The 18,192-nt window shown below is 39.3% G+C and overlaps 1 protein-coding gene across 7 annotated transcripts in view; it reads left to right on the top strand.

Annotated features, from left to right (window-relative positions):
- Nucleotides 1–18,192, top strand: part of LOC141907612 (uncharacterized) — a 130,980-nt gene that overhangs the window by 47,172 nt on the left and 65,616 nt on the right. For all 7 annotated transcript variants that reach the window (XM_074797313.1, XM_074797312.1, XM_074797318.1 and 4 more), the window contains 4 exons: nucleotides 6,468–6,579; nucleotides 6,907–7,021; nucleotides 9,520–9,579; nucleotides 14,969–14,986. In XM_074797313.1, coding sequence (XP_074653414.1) covers nucleotides 6,468–6,579; nucleotides 6,907–7,021; nucleotides 9,520–9,579; nucleotides 14,969–14,986 — 305 coding nt within the window. The remainder of the gene's footprint in view (nucleotides 1–6,467; nucleotides 6,580–6,906; nucleotides 7,022–9,519; nucleotides 9,580–14,968; nucleotides 14,987–18,192) is intronic.

The following is an 18,192-nucleotide window of genomic DNA, read 5'->3' as shown; positions in this document are numbered from 1 at the left end:
TACCTGAGACAGGTATTTTTCATCAGCCAATTATGACGGCCATCTTGGTGTAACCAGTACTCATTCGTAAGTGGGAAAAAGTTTTTCCACATTATATTGATACCTAAGCGTATTTTGATACCACAATCAATTAGAAAGTTGTAGCTCATAACGTGCTCTATGATTGTGGTGAGTTTCAAGGTAATTGGATTTCGTATATGGCCACCAGGGGGCGTTGAATAATACACTATCTTAGCATTTCTTTATTATATTCGTACCTATGAATATTTTGTAACCACAATCAATTGGAAAGTTGTAGCTCATGACATCATCTATGATTGTTGCGAGTTTTAAGGACATAAGTTTTTTTATATGGTCACCAGGGGGCGTTGAATAGTAGAATAACTTAGTATTTCCTTATTATATTGGTACCTAGGCATATTTTGTTACCATGATCAATTGCAAAGTTGTAGTTCATGACATGTTCTATGATTGTGGTGAGTCTCAAGGTCATTGGGTTTTGAATATGGTCACCAGGGGGCGTTGAATAGTAGAATGACTTAGTATTTCCTTATTATATTGGTACCTAGGCATATTTTGTTACCATGATCAATTGCAAAGTTGTAGTTCATGACATGTTCTATGATTGTGGTGAGTTTCGAGGTCATTGGGTTTTGAATATGGTCACCAGGGGGCGTTGAATAGAATGACTTAGTATTTCCATATTAAATTGGTAACGAGGCATATTTTGTTTTCACAATCAATTACAAAATCATAGCTGCTGACATGTTCTATGATTGTGGTGAGTTTTAAGGTCATTGGTTTTTTATAAATGGTCACCAGGGGACGTTGAATATTGAAATTATTAGATTGTTGAGCATTTGAAACCATTTCCCAAGTGGGCATGGTGTCCCTGGACCCTTACACATTTTCAAAGCTTTCGAGGGAAATTTTGAAGACGCTTAGATCAATTGCCTTGATCTTTAGTTTATATTTGAATCTACCAAGGGCCCATCAGCATAAGAAAAATTGGGTCGATCTGACTCAAGATGGCCGTCCTATGACCTTTTTAGTGCCCAAAAATTTCAATTTTCACCAGAATTCTAGGTCCTGTAGCTTCCTACTGATTTCCCATTTCTCATTGCAATTTGTGATGGGTATTCTTTGGAAAGGGATGTACCTTTTATACCTGAGACAGGTATTTTTGCTCAGCCAATTATGACGCAATTGACGGCCATCTAGGTGTCATCAGTACTCATTCGTAGGTGGGAAAAAGTTTTTCCACATTAAATTGATACCTAAGCATATTGTGTTACTATATTCAATTGGAAAGTTGTAGCCCATAACGTGTTCTATGATTTAGGTGAGTTTCAAGGTCATTGGTTTTTGTGTGTGGCCACCAGGGGCGTTGAATAATACAATAACTTTATTTCTATATTATATTTGTACCTATGCATATTTTGTTACCACAATCAATTGCAAAGTTGTAGCTCATGACATCTTCCATTATTTTGGTGAGTTTTAAGGACATCAGTTATTGTATATGGTCACCAGGGGGCGTTGAATGGTAGAATAACTTAGTATTTCCTCATTAGATTGGTAACGAGGCATATTTTGTTACCATGATCAATTGCAAAGTTGTAGTTCATGACATCTTCTATGATTGTGGTGAGTTTTGAAGGACATTAGTTATTCCATATAGTCACCAGGGGGCGTTGAATAGTAGAATAGCTTAGTATTTCCTTATTAGATTGGTACCTAGGCATATTTTGTTACCATGATCAATTGCAAAGTTGTGTTTCATGACATGTTCTACGATTGTGGTGAGTTTTAAGGTCGTTGGGTTTTGCATATGGTCACCAGGGGGCGTTGAATAGTAGAATAACTTAGTATTTCCATACAAAATTGATAACGAGGCATAATTTGTTATCACAATCAATTACAAAATCATTGCTGCTGACATGTACAATGATTGTGGTGGGTTTCAAGGTCATTGGTTTTTGTATATGGTCACTAGGAGGCATTATGTATTGAAATTGTTAGATTGTTGAGCATTTGAAACCACTTCCCAAGTGGGCACGGTGTCGCTGGACCCCTAGTTTATCTCTAATTTGCTTTTCAGTGGAACCATTAGAATGAATACTAGATAACATATTGACAGTTATTTACATCCTGCCAAGTGCAGGCCATGATATCCCCTCACTCCGACATCCAAAATTCAGCTGGATCATATTTAGAAATTGTTGTTGTGCGCATAGCAACTGGGAGACTTTTACGATCATTTCGTACAGTACCACAGTACGATCATTTCGTACAGTACCACAGAGACCTGTGTTATTATCTTAGAGTGTAAGAGCAAGATCTGGTGAATTGAAAAATCTGTCAACATAAATGTCCAAGATTATAATAAGGTTCTGCACGAGTAGTCACAACATTGTAACCCTGGCCAAAATCATTATCAACAGGTTGTTCGGCTGCACCGCAATAAACATTCCAATGAAGACAGTAGCCATGAGCAGAGCCGCATACTTTTGGCCCATACTTTTATCCCCCCTTTACAGGGTTTCTGTGGTAGGTACTGACGAAACACTAAGCGACCCTTGAATTTCACAATACTCTCGTCAACGAACAAATTACGAGATGGAGTGTATAGATTTGCATATGTAGGTTTAGATATATCAATCAAACGTCTAACCTTGAATAAAGGGTCATGGCCAGGGTTACCTCTAGTTATTCTCTTACTGTTATCACAAAAATGCACAAAAGAACTTATCAGCTGCATACGATTTCTTGACATGTACATTGAAAAATCAGGTGTTTCGTACAGCCAATGAGTCATGAAATAATCAACCACATCATCCTTGTAACACAGTCCCTTTGCTATTTGCATAGCCACTAGAATTTTCATTTCATTCATATCCACCTCTTTATAATTTTTGAATCAAGAATTATGTGGCAAATCGATAGCAGAATCAAAAAACTGTTCGGTGTATTTGTTCATTTCTTCCACCATTAGTTGAAACGCAGCCTCCGGAAACATATACAAGTTTACGGCAACAGCCAAGCTTATCCTTTTTGCTACCATTTCTCAGATTTCTAAAAAAAACCGAGGGAAAGAACGTCAAATTTTGAAAAAAAACTTGAAAAACGACATATACTTCCGGGTTCGTATTTCTCGAGGGTATGATGTTTAGTTCAACATGTGCTAAGCGCTGCGTGCGTCATGCGGCCGAAACACTCTGAATTGTTTCTAGGGTGGTGAACTGTGGACTGTAGTCGCCTACGGCAGTTCCCTACTGTGTTGACTGTAGTCGCCTACGGCAAGTTAAGGGTTAAAAAAGGATGATCATTTGAAGATTTGTCCCAAACACTGAGCCATGTTTACCATGCTTACCATCTCCTCTTTTTACCACGTATCAGGCCCTCGAACTTGATTGTGATTGCTTCAAAATTCGTGTAGATGACCAATGGAATCACGTTGGCGCCAGCTATACCTCGACTATCTGACCTGTGCTTTTCAAGGAGATCAACTCTGTTGAAACAATGGAGACAGCACTCAGAGAAATGTTTCCTCCTTTCAAAGTTACTCTGGGTGAACAGCAGGTGACTGAGGTCTTGATCCAGGTGTAGTGCTGTTTCTCACCTCTCTACGAGCTGCAATTAATTTTTGGAACTTTTGCAGGGCCATCGCTGATATACAGGGTGTACACTTCCTTGTCATAGCTGAACACTTTTATAGGGAGACCATTTTGGCGCTTGACCTGTGAAATCAAGACACCTAAAGTGATCAATATATTTGCAAATCCGCCTTTACTTTTCGTTGCCAGTATATGTGATTAAATCTACTTTTTGACATTTACCTCGGCATGTTTTCTCTTAACTGCAACAGGGAGGTCGATATAGGAGCCACATCTCAACGCTTGATATCTGGCAATATTCAGGAATAATTCGACAACTCTCTCTATAGCATATCCAAAACCTTCTCTAATATATTTCTCAATTCTCTGTTAGACCCTCACTTCAGCTTTACCCAACTCTTCATTTATATCTGCCGCTTTCAATACAACGTATTGCTTCGACCGGAAGGGGGCTCAACCAGTACATCGGTGCTGTCGTTTTTCTTCTTCCTCAACGAAACCCGCAGAGCGATTGAGAACTCTATGCCTTTACAGTCAAAGATTTCCAAGACTAACTTCTCCCTGCCTAGTCCCGCTGACTATGCAAGGATATTGAGGGATCAGTCACGTCGGTCGCTGGTTAAAGAACCCAAGACCTCAGATAATTTTAGATAGCTAACGGTGCCATGCAGGGGACCGCTTCCGGTAGAATCTCATTCCAAATTTCGATTATCGTCTGGTAAGATGTTCCCTACATTGTACCTGGGTTTTCTGGGGCGGGTGTTGGCTTTCTCAGAGCAGTTTTCAGTCTGCGGGTCTACTGGTTTATGCCATCAGTGTACACACCGAATGTTGGCCGGGCCTGGCTATGTCCATAGGACATGGCTCTGGTCGCCGGTTGATGTCTCGGTTGTTACTCAGCTTTTGGTTGCAAACAGTGATGGCATAGATCTTTTCTAGGCTATGTCACAATCAGTAGCAATAGAGCAAAAGTCCAGGTCAGTGCATTTTAGATATATCGCTAACAGCATCTGTATAGAACTTTTCAGCAATAAAGGGGAATTCCAGGGCAGAGCGTTTATCTCACACTACTTATATATATTGTTAATATCTACGTATGTAAATAACACTTTGTTGTAGGTGTATTATAGTGGTCCGTTTATATGGGCCGTTGGAGGTTTACTAGCCCTGTAGGCTGTTTTCCTTAGTATTTCCTACGAGCAATTATCTGAACAGGAGGGAGCTCGCCCTATATATCTGTACACACGATCAGTAACGCTGTCAATCAAACTGTTTAACGCTGTCAATCAAACTGTTGGCGCAGGGCTAATTGATGAGCCTATTGTTAGCCTATTGTTCGGATTTTTGGGTGTGAGGTATTCACCTCGACAGACATGGATAAAAAAGAGCCAGACTATAGAATAATATCAAAACTCAAATTACAAAATGAAATATTTCATGGTCCAAGAAGTAATTTTCATCTTTTATAAAGGTATAATGGAGGTGACTTCTCTTTCATATTTTTAATCTAATGTTTCCATGTTGTGTACATGTATTGCATCAAGACAATTTTCGGTATATTTCTCTTTTAATTTTCGAGATAACTTATATTTGTTTAGTACACCGACAAAACATTCAATGACATCGTGTGAAATTGGAAAGAACGACAATGTTTCATACAGCATTATTGACGAAAAACTGTGGAGTTGGTTGTCCGTAATTGATGTATTCTAAGGATATATTTTTTTGGAATATTGTTTTCATATTAGTAAATAAACAGTGTCCATGTAGTTTCTAATTAATTTCTGTTATAAGAATTAGCAACTATTTACCTATATGATCACCATTTCTAGAAAAAAAATCGGTCGAAATGATGATTGGCCATATTACAGGTGAATACATTGTATTTTTGTAAGATTTTGGCAGCATTTTACCCTAATTCCGCATAATTCCGCATTCATCGGAATGTCATCCCGGCATTCATCAACACTTCATCTACTTAAAACTGCATATTTTATTCACAGGAACCGTCAGGAACATACAAAATATGTGATTTATAAAATATATTTATTGCAGAACGTACTAAAAATCTCGGGAGATGCAATGATATCGTAAAAATCTTAATTATCAACCGATTTTCAAAATTTTTTCACCAAGCTGTGGATTTCATAAGCGCGGTCATTATGGTGCCAAATATGCATGCGTCAGTTGGCTACGTCATCTTAAAACTACCTTTATGGATTGCTTTTAGAATCAACGCGCAGCGCTGCTTTCCAGCGACGTCGAATCCCATACACCCATGACTTTATGATTGACAGCGTTACTGATCGTACCAGTGTGTAGTACACTGATATAGGGCAAGCTTCCTCCTGTTCAGATAATTGCTCGTAGGTATTTCTGGACTGGCACTGGGAGGGCGTCTGGGGGAAGAGTGGGTACACGGTATACCAGGGTCTGGCTGACTGCACTGCACCCAAACCGCTATTTTGTATACTACTGGACCTTACATGAAAATGATAGATTTTCCCTCATTGTGGATATGCCATTGATATTTTGATAAGGGTTTGAATTGCAAAGTTGTTTTGAGATTCCAAGCTAAGCTGTAGGGTTTATTCAAAAATTTTGTCTTATGACCGAATCCAGTGATTTGTAATGTTGTGGAGATGTTGATGGATTGACTTGAACCCATCTTACTAGGCATTTTTCTTTTCAATCACTGTGAGTCCTACAATTTTCTTCCAATCATTTTCTTGCCATCAACCAAACTCAGCTAACAGGCATCTTCTAACCTAACCTGGTTTTAGAAGTAAGCATGGCTGATTGTGGGCAAATAAGATTTGTTTTTTTAGTGTTTTTTTTTTTAATTGTTAGGTAAACCACAAATAGATGAGGGACATCAGGGTGTCCAGTATGGGGAAAATATTCCCCAAACTGAACAGATTCCAAAACCGATGACTGGGGCTATTCCGCCAGTTCAAAAAACGTGAGTACTAAATTGAAAACAATGTTCCTTTGAGTATGTTTTAAGGACATTATTTTTTATAGGAAACCCCTTTTTTGTGTCCTTGGTTAAGATGATTGGATGATTGATCATCTGGGCTAGATTTTGCAAAAAAACATATTTATTTTACACCTACTTATGAGAATGTTTAACCTTCTTCTGGTAAATGAATGGTACTTCGACCAGATTTCAAAAGAAAACATGATCGATGTAAGATCCTCTTCATTGCCATTATATATAATATACCTAATGAATAGGTTATCCCATGACAATGTAGACATTTCTTTTATATGATTCTTTATTTTCTAGTTCGGCAGAATTGAGAAAATTGCGTCATCAACACTATTCTGCTGAACTTGATATAGAGGCTCATAAATTAGAAAAACTACGCAGAATGGAAGAAATGCAAAAAGAAAAGAAAAAGGTACGTATGTGTCCAGAATCAAATCTCTTTCGAGGCAACAACAGGGCCCCTGTGACGAGCTCCCTTATCTGCTGAAAGGACTCGATTCTTAAAACTGGCCTCCCGGTGTGAAAGCCCAATCGTGATTCCTCCCCAATTGAAAGTCATTTGGAGCATGATTCTGGCCCCCAGAACCAGTCACCTTCCAGGCTGGCTATTCAGCCATTGGAGAAAAAATTGTCCTCGTGAGCGAAATCCCGGGTACCTGTCAATCCCGGTTGATTGACCGACCCTCCCAGAGCCAGTCTCGTTCCCAAACACAGAGAGTCATGCTCCCGGACATCAAACCCTGGTCCCGGTCAACCAGCCGGCTGTATCAGCCTTGGGATTATCTGCATAGGGACAAACTGCATAATGCGGTTTTGTCCCGGAGAACTTCTTTCAACAATCAGAAGCATTGTCGAAAAAATTTCCCCCGACAATCCCACGATCAGAAGCACTTTCAATGTTTCCCTCGACAATCCAACAATCAGAAACCAAGCAATGTCGATGAAATTTCCATCGCCAATTCGACAATCACCTAATAAATATCAATTTTCTAATGTGTCTATTTGAGTGTATTTGTCGATAACCGTTTAAAGATTATTTATTTATTTGGAGAATCTGCAATACCGTTCTAGGCCACACAAAGAAAAACCCTAGTTTCTCAAAAGGTCAAATGCCGTCTTTGTAATTAAAAGTCCCTAATGAAAATTAGAAAGTCAAATGCGCATCGGCAAAGCATTTATTGTCTATTGTTATATAAAAATTAAAACCGGCTCGCATGCGACATCCCAAAATACAGTCCTTCGATCCCAGCCACTTTGTACAAGGGTAATCCACGTAAACACCCAGTCCTTCGATCCCAGCTACTTTACTAAATTTCTTCGACATTGCTTCTGATTGTCAGATTATCGAAGGGAATTTCTTCGACATTTCTGATTGTCGGATTGTTGAAGGATATTTCTTCGACAATGCTTCTGATTGTCGAAGGATATTTCTTCGACAATGCTTCTAATTGTTGGATTGTCGAAGGAAATTTCATCGACGATGCTACTGATTGTCGGATTGTCGAAAGAAATTTCTTCGACGATGCTTCTGACTGTCAGATTGTCAAAGGATATTTCTTCGACAATGCCCTTGGCGTATTAATCTGTAGGGCCTATTGTTATTCGCCGCCTGAACTGCCGTATTTTCCGGTGTATAAGTCGAGTTTTTGAGGTCAAAAATCATGTCCAAAAACCTAGGTCGACTTAAACACTAAATACACTTTCAATATTGTTTAAACTGATGACGTTTAAGAGTTCAAGGTAGCCATGATGAAATGGAATATTAATTTATGTTAGGCTACACTCGCATCCCAATTAGAATTTAGAATCTTGATAATGATTAATTGCAAACAGTGGTAAAGACTCTCAACTACTATGAGAATGACCATAGCACTGTTTTCAAAAGTGACTTATGTAAACACGTGAAGAAGGGACTTGACTTATACACCGACTATAGCCTTAGTACAACTTTTGAAACTGATAATTTGACCTCGACTTATACACTGGGTTCAACTTGTACACCGAAAAATACGGTACGTAACCAGAAAATGAGCTGAATTCGGTTAAATGACCTTTTGAGTCAATCTTTATTCCGGGACATGTTAGTAAACAATATAAAATGTGCTTTTATGGATTGTAAGGAATTCAATAATAAGATATCTAAAATCATGTTAAACACGTACAGAAGGGTGTAGTGGATCCAAAAATCGAATTTTTGCTTATAAAATGAGGTTATAACTTTGACATGTAGTCATTCAATCCACTATATTTATATGTACAAAATGTTGTTTGATCATGCAGCGAAAATCTGTTGGAAATGGAATTTTAAATGTCGCGTTCATTTAAGAGAAATCGACGAGCATTTTGTTTCATCAAATGTCTAGATGGCTGTTGAACATCGTTAAATTGATATAAAATAGATGCCCCCTGCGGTTAGTTGATCTCCTGCAGCCAATCAATGTAAGGGCATATTTGATCGATTATACAACGCAGACAAACCGGTCTATTAATCTACTCGAATATTCGTGTGCCATTTTGTAGGATTTACTTTCTCATTTTCCAGTCATTGGAGTCTTATTTTATGTTTATTTTAAATTTGATAAGTCATCGTATTGATTCCGTTTCCCCTCATCTATTGTATTATGCAAAAACCGGAGAATTTACCTGAAGGTCATGAATGTCAGTTTTCATGCTTAGAACTACCGCTAACTCTGTAAGGGGGTGGAGAGTTGTGCAGGCCTCTCATCAAAATCAATTGCTATGTATTGAAATGTTTTAAGGTATCTCTAGTTCCAAAATGAGTATGTTTTCCATGAATCCCCATGCATGTATTTGTATCCATACATGGTTTTGAACATTTTTTCATACATTACTTTTGTGAATTATTTATTTGCTAGTTTCTTAACATAAACTACAATGTTATTTTTACAGGATCTAGACATGTTACAAAGATACAACCCATGGGGCAAGCCAGGAGGTGGTGCGCCTAAGGTACAGTAGATCAATTAATCTAGTTATGCCTCTTATAATCTATTGAAATAATGTCAAAGTTCTACATTTTGGTACATTGTTGGTATGGGGGTCGAGTGTGTAGTGCAAAGAATAGGCCCAGTACTATAAGTGGCAGAACTAAGCATTAAAACACCGTTTTCAGCGAAGTGACCTTGAATATGACCTCATAACTGAGGAACAGGGTCTAAATTCTAAAAGTTGTCTTGAATTTAGCTATTGACCCAAAATACAATATATCCAAAATGCTGTGGGAATTGAGGCATGGGAATTTCGAGAGTTGCCTCATGTACACATCAGTGACAATTATTTATTTATTTATTTATTTATTCATTTATTTCCTGTTAATTGTAGTACAGTATATACAATAGATTTGAACCTCAGCCCATGAACAGTTATCGCCTATGGCTTGTTTCATTCTTAATTGGTTAATTATTTTGGCTTCATCTTGGAAAGAATCACTACATGGCACAGAGTAGGATTACCACTTTGGCTTAAGAATAAATAGTTTAGAATCTTTATGGTCATGCGTCCTAACGGATGGCATTGAGTTGAAGAGGCCACCACACACCCGGTTCCACTGACCTACAATTGTGGTAAAATCAACAAGATGCTTAATGACAATTTCACGCCATTCCCAAACAAATGCTGAAAGAACCCTCTGAATCAGTGCTACCTGGTGTATGGTGGTGGTTTGATGCCAAATTATCTTCCCCACTTGGTAGGTAATGACTACAATAATTCACAAACTAGCTTTTGAAAAAGGCATCTTGATTACATAATTTAAAACAAACTGTATGATTTTTAGATGGTTGTATGCATGTGAATACAATATATTGTTAGTATTTGCTATGATGATGATTCCCTATTCAAGACATATTCATTGCAAATTTCTCTTCATTCCTGGGCAGTTATGTGGTGGCCAGTCTGTACAGCCATTCAATAACTTGAAAACTTGATGGACAAAGATTTAGTGTGACCATTGTATGGTGACCATTGTATGGTGGCTGATTCGGGCCAAGTTAAAAAAAAAAAATTCCGCGAAAAAAAAATACATTGCTTCGTTTCTGTGTCCGTTTCTGCGTGGCGCAAAAATATAATTTAGCACACAAAATGAGCGATGAAACAAACCTTCATTTCTGCACCCGTTTCTGCGCGTTTTTGCGCGGCAAAAAAACCAATTTCGTTTCTTCGTCCGTTTCTTCGCCGAGCAAAAACTAAATTTACCGCGCAAAATTGAAGGTTCGTTCTGCCCGGTTATTTCTCATTTTTGCGCGGCGCAAAAACGAACTTCGTATCTGTTCCTGAAATCTAATGTTTTTTACTAAAAATTGAAAGATTAGTAAAGTAAAATTATTTTCCATTTAAGTAATTGTTAACTCAAACATTTTAACTTACCAGTTACTGCCTCAATGTCAATAAGTTAGAATTAAATTCATTTGAATATGTAAATTTGCAAATGATACAATTAGCTGGCTTTCATCAAAGAATCAATAAACCATCAATTTAAGGAAGTTTTATTGAATAAGAACCTAAACTCAATAAATGGGATACCAGCATGGCTACAGTGGCAAGTGATGATCCACTAGGATCGCTAGTGGCACTGGGTTACCGTGCTTCAAGTTCCAGCTTCATTTCAATAAATTTCGAATCAACTTTTCTCAATAGTTAATCAATTGTTAGTGAGGAAGCTGATCTTATATGTATTCGATTATTTTTTTATAACTTTCGCATTTGAAAGGCTGAATCCAAGAACATGTCTATCTCACTTTTGAGCCCAAACGTCTACTTTTACTTAGTAGCCACTTGAGAACAATAAGCAATTAACGATATCAGCTACTTTTCCAGTAGTATACATTTCAAAACAGTCACTCTGAAATAGTATTCCTTTCAATTTAGTTGGTTTTCTATAGTGGCTGTTTCGAAGAGTCTACTATTGAAAAGTGACCATTTTGAAACATCTGGTTTCGATAGTGCACACTAGCAGTAGAGGTGACTGTAAAACCACCCGCCTGTTAACAGTGACTTAGTGATAGTAACTCCTACCATAGCAGCTACTCTCAAAACACATCGTTTCTAAAAGTCAACTATTGAAAAGTGACCATTTTGAGATGGCATGGTTATTTCCTGTTCAAAATAGCAGCATCTGTTAAAGATTTGCAGTGATACGTGACAGGTTCAAAGGTACTGTTGAACCCTATATGCTTTGTGTACAGAACTCTGTATGCTTTGAATACAGTTCTGTGAATAGAAAATCAAAGTTTTTGAGATGCTAAGAATCCCCTAAATTATATTACGCTCAACACAATGGAAAACTATTCATTCATATAACATCATCATGGATTAAATCCATTAATACTAAAATATAGTGCCAGTCCTAGAATTCTTTACACTGGCGATTATAAAACATTCTGGTGCGTTCATAAATCTTTGATTTTGTAGAAAAGAAAGACAAGACAAAAAAATAAATTTGTCTTTTAGGCTTAATTTGTTTTTAAGGGTATATGAGAGAGGAATATACAAATAAAATCATATGTTCAAAAAATGAATTACGAAAAAAATGTATCTAAAATACTTAGAATTAACCTTGAATTAATTGTTTATTTCGATACAAACGATTTTTAAATAATCCATGTGATGTTCACTTTGTCACGCTGTTCTCTGCTTTTTCGTTAATGAATATTGAATCATTCTATCGCTTGCTAGAAATGATACCATAATCAAAATCTTATTTCGTAGTTATACAGTTTGGTTGAAATGAAATTACCAACTTATTATAAAAGATCAAACGATTAGCGTATAAAAGTGCAGTGTTGAGATGTTCACGTAATTTTGAAGTCAGCAATTTCATTTGATAGAGAAAACTTCTTTTGGCTTAAGATGTGAAAGAAATGTGAACAGTAATATGCTGTAATTCTAGTTTCACATACTTTCCCACTTTGTTGAGTAAATTGTTTATATAAGTTATCAAAAACCCAGCAGCAGCTATCGGTCAGCAGGTCAATTACACTGGCTAACTAGACAGTGATTGATGAACGAATGAACAAACTGCATTGGCCACCAAAAGACCACAAACCAAAAGTAATTACCTCTTAATATTGATAAACTTAGCACCGCAATATCTCTATGAAACTTTATTTCAAGGTGCCAATACAATCACATGCCAAAATGTACAGTGTTTGAACTTCGCTGAATCGATGAACCAATGATCGCTGAATTATAAGATTATCAGTTAACTCATTAACTGAATTATCAGTTTTCTCCAACTAAACTCTTTTTCTCAAATTATCGTAAACCAACGTTACCAATTCTTGAATTTGGAAGTGAATGTGAGCTAGAACTAACAAAGGTACCGGTTTAAGGTGCAGATATACAGGGAATCCCTCTTCTAGCGACCAACACGGTTTTATATCCCTTCTTTGCCGATTAATAAATAATTTTCGATTTTATGGCTACAGGACCCAAAGAAGTCGAATAAAATACTCTAAAGCGTGTTAACTGTAGACAAATGAAGAAATTCCACAATAGAATTTTGTATCATGAAATTTATTATAGTTAAACCACAACGTTTCAGCTGTTGACTGACAGCCATCTTACTAAAAGCCCTTATCACTAGGAATGTCTACATTCCACCTGATGATGGCTGTTAGTCTACAGTCAAAATGCAAAATTAGAATTCAGGGAAATTCGAACACTCCGAAATGCACATCTTAATTTAAGATGCAAAGACATCCAGGCCCCCGTTGAAGATAAACCACCATTTCAATAATGAGAGGTTAGCCTGAATTTTTGCGCTTTTAATCTAAGAATTAAAATCAAAAATAAATGCAGACCTATGCTTGAAAATAGCTGCATTTGTTCAAATTGAATTCTTTATTCAATTACATCGCCATGAAAAGAAGGAAATTTTGATTTATCTTAAAACTACATAACCATTGACAATTTGTAAACAAATTTAACTCCAATTGAGAGTTGGGAATCGCTCATTACATTTCACATCCTCAAAGATAGTATCTACAATATCTTCAGATCTCATCTGAGTCACTCTTTAATAGAACTATACCCCAAACTATAGCGTGAGTAGAGTTTCTCAGTATGTTTATATTGTCAGGTATCACTGCAAATCTGAAGCATATGTTGCTACAGTGTATTTATAACAGGGAATCTGGCAAGCGATCTCAAAATGGTCACTTTTCAATAGTTGACTTTTAGAAACGATGTGTTTTGAGAGTAGCTGCTATGGTAGGAGTTACTATCACAAAGTCACTGTTAACAGGCGGGTGGTTTTACAGTCACCTCTACTGCTAGTGTGCACTATCGCAACCAGATGTTTCAAAATGGTCACTTTTCAATAGTAGACTCTTCGAAACAGCCACTATAGAAAACCAACCGAATTGAAAGGAATGCTATTCCAGAGTGACTGTTTTGAAATGTATACTACTGGAAAAGTGGCTGATATCGTTAATTGCTTATTGTTCTCAAGTGGCTACTAAGTAAAAGTAGACGTTTGGGCTCAAAAGTGCGATAGACATGTTCTTGGATTCAGCCTTTCATTTGGCCTCGGGACTGTTTCATGTGATAAAAACAGCAATGTTACAGCCAGAAACGAAACGGACGAAGAAACGAAGTTCATTTTTGCAGGGCGCAAAAAGGAGAAATGACTGCGCAAAAATGCGCAGAAACGGGCGCAAAAACGAAGGTTCATTTCTGCGCTCATTTTTGCGCGCTCATTTCTCGTTTTTGCGCGGCGCAAAAATGGACAAAGAAACAAAGTTTGTTTTTGCGCTGCACAAAAACGAGAAGTGACTGCGCCAAAACGCACAGAAACAGGCGCTGCACTCCTTTTTGCGTGGTAAATTTCTTTTTTGCACCCCGCAGAAGTGAAGTTCGTTTTTGCGCCACGCAAAACAAGAAATGACGAGTGCAGAAACGAATGTTCGTTTCTGCGCTCATTTTTGCGCGCTCATTTCTCGTTTTTGCGCGGCGCAAAAATGGACAAAGAAACAAAGTTTGTTTTTGCGCTGCACAAAAACGAGAAGTGACCGCCAAAACGCACAGAAACAGGCGCTGCACTCCTTTTTGCGTGGTAAATTTTTTTTTTTTGCACCCCGCAGAAGTGAAGTTCGTTTTTGCGCCACGCAAAACAAGAAGTGACGAGTGCAGAAACGAATGTTCGTTTCTGCGCTCGTTTTTGCGTGTTTTTGTGCGGTAAATTTCCTTTTTTGCACCGCGCAGAAACGGACGTAGAAACGAAGCAATATATTTTTTGCGTGGCATATTGCACAGAATTTTTCATCTTAACATGGCCCAAATCAGCCACCATACCATTGCCAAGAAAAATTAATGGCACTTACATTTTATACCATTTCAGACATTCACAGACGAACAGGTAAGTCATTACAAATTCATCTCTTTTATATGAGTTTAGAATAAAACATTGAGGTGATGAAACAACTTAAGTAACGGAATAGTTCAAAATGCTGTAGACTATTGGAAGTAAATAATGACCTCAAATTTTTATGAACTGCTCTTCTTGATTTTGATGATCTTGTGATTGAGGCAGTTCATAGTTCATGTCTTTTGAATAAGCCAATTATCATATTTTGAGGTGAAAATCTGAAGCTAGAAAATCCGCTTATTGGCTGGAAAATGTAGTATCTACCCTAGTTAAATCTGCAGCCCATCAGAGTAAAACTGGCCATTGTTGATCCTCAAAATAAGCATTTCACAAATTTGTTTAATTTTTCAAGGGAAATTTTTTAAACGTCAATTATGTATCTTGATTGTTTATACGGTATGTATCCCCCTAGGACCCATCGTCTTATGAATTGGGTCGATAATTGAGTCGATAAGACTAAAAATGGCAATTTTGTAAACTTAATTGTGCCCAGAAAAAATGTCATTTTTAGCCCAAATTCTGAGGCATGTGTTTCAGAACAATGCTGTAGACTATTGGAAGTTAATAATGACTTCAGATTTATATGGACTGCTCTACTTGATTTTGATGATCTTTGGTAGCAGTAGTGACATAGATCGGGAAGTGATTGAAGTCAGTTCATGTCCGTTGAATAAGCCAATTGTCATATTTGGGGTAAAAATCTGGAGCTAGAAAATTGGCTTATTTGCTGGAAAATGTTGTATCTACCCTAGTTATATCTGCAGCCCATCAGAATGAAACGGACAACTGGCCATTGTTGATCCTCAAAATAAGCATTTCACAAATTTTTGGCAAACCATAGGTTTGCCTATGCAAAAGGTCTGGTGAAGCAGTATTTCCGTCGAGTACTGTACCCTTTCCTATGGTTTTTGCCAATATTTTCTAAATTTTGATTGATCGCCAATGGTTTTTCTATACGACCCGGCCCTGCGGTATTGCATTTAGCCACCGGCGAAATCCGCCATCTTTTTTCTTGGCGTTCTCGCAGTAGAACGCGTTGGATTGAACGCTCCAGTAGAACGCGTTGAGTCCGTTCGGTTTGGGGGTTATCCCTGGTTTCTATTTTTCCGTAAGAATTTTATTTACAAATATAATTTGATTGAATTGAATTGTTTTGATTTGTAACAGGATAATTATGCCACCCCCTCCTAAGGGTCAGCATTGTGGCGGGGAGGGATGCGGGCATTTGTTTGGCGCCTGGGACAACCACGATTCATGTGCGTCGTGCAGGCAAATCCGGTCAAATATGTGCAAGGAGCAATCCTTGCAAGATTTGCGACGTGTGGTCCGAGGACCTTTGGCTTCGGGCCGATAAGGCTCTTAAACTAAGAGATCGTCGTCGAGTTAGCAGGGATTCGTCGGTTTCGGCCGACGTGCCAACCGACGTTTCTAATCCTGTTTCTTATCGTAAAGCGGAGCGGTCGCCGGTCGTTCAGGTACGATCGGCTTCCCAACTCCGTTCACCGGGAGGAATGCTGGTTCACCGGCACCGGTCTCCGGTCATTCACCGGTCTCTGGTCGTTCACCGGTTCGGCCGGTTCAGACTACATGTTCGGAACCGAGCGCGCGCCGCGGTAGTCGTGAACGGCCCGCACCGGTTCGGTCGGTACCGGTCCAGTCCGGGTCGGGCATCAGTCCGGTTCGGGCACCGGTCCGGTCCAGACGTCGTCCGGTTCAAAACATCCGGTACGTTCATCGTCTGATTCTGATCGTCGCTCCGGGGATAGAGCTCGCTCTCCCACTAGATTTAGACGCCGTGAGCGTAATAAACGAGCAAGATCTCCTCGCAGATCAAGGTTTGATCGCGAGAGGGACTACGATCGTTATTGTCGGAAGCTTCGCCGTCGGTCTTCTCATCGTTCGTCGACGTCGGCTAGCGATGAAAGCGATTCTTCTAGTAGGTCGCGATCACGTTCGAGGGACCGTCACCGAAGTCGGCATGATCGTCGGGATACTGGAAAATACCTGACTCAGAAGGATTTCCATGTATTTGAGGAGAAAATTTTAAACTTGTTATCTTCGTCGCAACAAGTCGCTGCAACCTCTACAACAGGTTAGCCTATTCCTGATTGTCCGGTTAGAAGTTCGCCAGCCCACTCAGATCTTCGGAATTCTGACTCTGAATTCCTGGATGCTGCGGTAGGGTCTGATTTCAATGAGGATCCGGTCCCAGAAGCGGCAATTCCTTCTGGGGTCGTTCCTGTCGCGAGCAATTGTGGGTTGCCCCAGACGATAGGGGCTTCCCTGGCTCGCAATGTATCTCCGTCCCGTTCAGTTTTATCCGAACCAGCGGGGGCGAGGATAAGATGATTTAGAGCGATGATAAGTGAGTTCTTTGTCAAGCACGGGGCAACTCGCGCTAAGCCCACAGCAGCTCCTCTGGTGGGTGAGTCAATGGAAGCTTATCGCCCTCCGGACTCCGATCTTAACGTTTTACGGGAATCGTCAGCGGTTTCGAGAGAATGGGCTCGATTGGATACGCAATTATGGGGTGAATGTCGGCCTGGAACATTTTCATTTCCCCCTCCAGAACGGGGTATGAAATCTGGGAAATATTTTAGTTCAACCGATCCACCTATAGGCGCATTTCGCTCGGCGTATTACGCAACTCTAGGTGCTGTGGATCACAGTCATGACTGCCTGGATGCTGATTATACTTTGATCAGCCCGGATACTGTTACAACACAGTCGGGTATTCGTTTGCCTAAGTCCGGTTTGGTGGCCATGACGTCAATCCTGGACAATCTTACCAGGGTTGTTTCGTTTCAAGATATGGCACTTAAGGTGTTGACGGGTGAGCTTCGCGAGACTCACGCCGCCGTTCATGCGGGCTCCGACCCAGAGTCAGTTGCCCTAAAACTGGAGGGAATGGACCGGATTATCCAATCTTTGGCTCGGTCTGTTTCGCATGTAATTCCGTTGTCGGTTCGGGGTCAGGCTAATCTTGTGTTAGCCTCCCGTCAGTCAGTGATGGACTCCAGTTCCAAAACTCGTCTACCGGATATGGTGTCGAATGCTTTGCTGAGAGCCCCATTGGTGAGGTCTTCACGTCTCTTCTCCGGTTGGTGCGCTCCGGTTTCCGCAGAGCTGAGGAAGATTCGGGAGGTTCAGGCCAAGTCCAACCCCCGAACTCCGTGGAAAAAGCGTTCTGGTCCGAC

The sequence above is a fragment of the Tubulanus polymorphus genome, chromosome 6 (genome assembly GCF_964204645.1).
Source record: "Tubulanus polymorphus chromosome 6, tnTubPoly1.2, whole genome shotgun sequence".
Taxonomy (NCBI): Eukaryota; Metazoa; Nemertea; class Palaeonemertea; order Tubulaniformes; family Tubulanidae; genus Tubulanus; species Tubulanus polymorphus.
This window is presented reverse-complemented; position numbering and strand designations above follow the sequence as displayed.